Source organism: Penaeus monodon, chromosome 13 (genome assembly GCF_015228065.2).
Source record: "Penaeus monodon isolate SGIC_2016 chromosome 13, NSTDA_Pmon_1, whole genome shotgun sequence".
In the NCBI taxonomy this organism is placed as follows: Eukaryota; Metazoa; Arthropoda; class Malacostraca; order Decapoda; family Penaeidae; genus Penaeus; species Penaeus monodon.
In genome coordinates, this window is record NC_051398.1 from 25,408,307 (window position 1) to 25,410,806 (window position 2,500).

Here is a 2,500-nt window from a genome sequence, read left to right on the forward strand (position 1 = left end):
ACTGTAACTAATTTGTTATATATGAGGAACAGTTGCTGAAATCTTTGCGCAAAATAACTCAAGTTTAAACAGCATTTGTTTCTGAACGAGGAGGATTACACCGACACTTATTAGCCTCTGACATCAACATGCACAGACTTACTGGAGAGTGTCGGAAGAATGAAATTCTCCTTTGCAGAATTGCTTTTCCTTCGGGTATCTGGTAAGGTCCGTAAGGCGCCGCTAATGTGCAGTAAACAAGACTGCTGATGACCGCAAGTTTTATATCACATAAGAGAACGCGTTTTGCCCCGTCTCTGTCCCTGGAACAAGGGAAGCGAAGAGTCCTGGCAGAGAGAGAGTAGTCCCGTGATGTTGAGAAATGTGTTGAGTTTCGCTGTGAATTTTCATACGAGACAAAGGCATTTGAAATGCAGCCGCTTATGCAGCTGCAGTGGCAAATGGAAGGCCTGACCGAAGCCTGCAGCGCTGGCGACGTGTCTCTGGATTTTCTGGTATATTCATTAGTGCATTTAATAATTTCCTTTATCACAGTTGTGATAACTTGTCTTTGTTCAATAAAAGTGTTTATGTATTCGCAACATTCTTTTAATGTTTTGTAAATCCTAAATCATTATTGTCTCACTCATGCTTACCAGGGCCTTTGTCTCTTCCCATCCCACCTTCGCCCTCGCAGCCCCCAACTTCTCTCTCTCTTCTCCCCCCTTTCACCCACCGTCCCAGCCGGTGCTTCCTTCCTCTCCCTCTGGAACAACACTCAGGCCTCGGCATAACAATCGACTCTTTATAGCAGGGTGACTGATACGCAAGCATGCTATTAACAATTAAACTTAATTACCTTGCCCGCTGGGAGACAAAGACGACCTAAGAATGGAAATACTAAGAGAAATGAGCCATCTGACTCGAAGATGGCATTCCAATGGTTCATGTCCGCTCATGAGATTTACGGGAAGACAGATTCGCAGTGATGTCTTTGGCCATGCATGACTACTTGGCTGACTGACTGTTCGACCGCCTGACTACCTGCATGCCTAGGAGAGCTTGTTTTTTCTTTTAGCATTGTGCATTTGTTTGTATATGTGTACTTTCTTACTGGCGCCACTGGCCCTGCTTCACGGGAGTTCTCTTACTGGAGAGAGAGAGAGAGAGAGGAGAGAGAGAGAGAGAGAGAGATAGAGAGAGAAGAGAGAGAGAGAGAGAAAAAGAGAGAGAGTGGGGAGAAAGAGAGAGAGAGGGGAGACAGAGAGAGAGAGAGAGAGAGAGAGAGAGAGAGAGAGAGAGAGAGAGAGAGAGAGAGAATAAGAGATAGAGAAAGACTAAGAAATAAATAGATAGATAGATAGATTGATAGATAGATAGATAAATAGAGAGAGAGAGAGAGAGAGAGAGAGAGAGAGATAGCAAGAGAGAGAGAGCAAGAGAGAGTGAGAATGACAATCAGCACAAGAAAGAAACTAATAGGAGGAATTGATAGTGAGTACTAATTTATTCATTAATTACCATAAAAATATATGACTCATATTTGTATTCTTATAATACGACGTATCCATTTGCATATGTTTATTCTCACGTAGATTTAGTTCCCAGATTTTTATTTATGTATTTCTCTTTTTATTCAGTATGAACTCGTCTGTTTCATTATTTCTCTCCCTCTTCTTCCTCCCTTGATTATCTCTTCCAAAGCGACGAAGGAAAAGAGGAGGCGCGGAAGGGAAGATGAGTGGAGATACGAGGCGGACGGGACGCAAGAGCGAGGCGGGAAGGGCGAGGGCGGAGAGGGACTTCGAACAGCGAAGGGGCGCGGGAGTCGGAGAGGGCCGGGTCAGTGAGGAGATGGAGAAGAAGGGAAGACAGAGCGGAAGGGTTATTGGGGGAGGAAAGAGAAAATGTTGATGAAGGTTGCAACAAAAGGGGAAGGAAGAACGGGGGGGGGGGGACGGCATGAGGGGAAAACCCGGGGAGGGAAAGGGGAAGGTTGAAGGGATTTGGAAGGGGAGGGTCGAGGGCCGCGCGAGGGAAGGCGAGGGAAACAGATTACAAGCGCCGTGATCAGGGTGTGTGACAGGAACGCTGATCCTTCCCTAACTCCCAGCCCTTAAGGGGAGGCAGGTATTAATTAAGCACGTGCCTCGGAGTGGATAGTGGAAGGCGAGCTTTTCGTTCAGGGGGAGGAGGGGGTGAGGGGGACGATCAAGGAAGGAGTGAAAGAGAGAGGAAGGGGAGGCAGGGGATGAGGAGAGCAATGTGAGACTGGATGAAGTTATTAATTAAATCACTTATCATTTTACATGTGTATGGCTAATGCGGACTAAGAATTAATCTGGTCAGAGTGAATATACATATTAGTCCATTAATAAATGCAACACAGAAGGAATGCATTGAGATGCTTCAGCTTTCTAGCTCACTTATTTGTGAGGTTCAAAAAATGTTTCGAAATACCCAAAGAATTGCTTTTATCATTCTGCATATGTTGTATGGAAATGTATAAAAATCCTTTGAT

General features: G+C 45.1%; 1 protein-coding gene across 1 annotated transcript in view; it reads right to left on the reverse strand.

The window, feature by feature from the left end:
• Nucleotides 1-2,500, reverse strand: part of LOC119579898 (uncharacterized protein DDB_G0271670-like) — a gene marked incomplete at its 5' end in the record, with an annotated part of 11,924 nt that overhangs the window by 40 nt on the left and 9,384 nt on the right. Inside the window, 3 exons of the mRNA XM_037927746.1 lie at nt 1-35; nt 143-376; nt 839-933. The exon at nt 1-35 is cut by the window's left edge and continues 40 nt beyond it. Coding sequence (XP_037783674.1) covers nt 1-35; nt 143-376; nt 839-933 — 364 coding nt within the window. The remainder of the gene's footprint in view (nt 36-142; nt 377-838; nt 934-2,500) is intronic.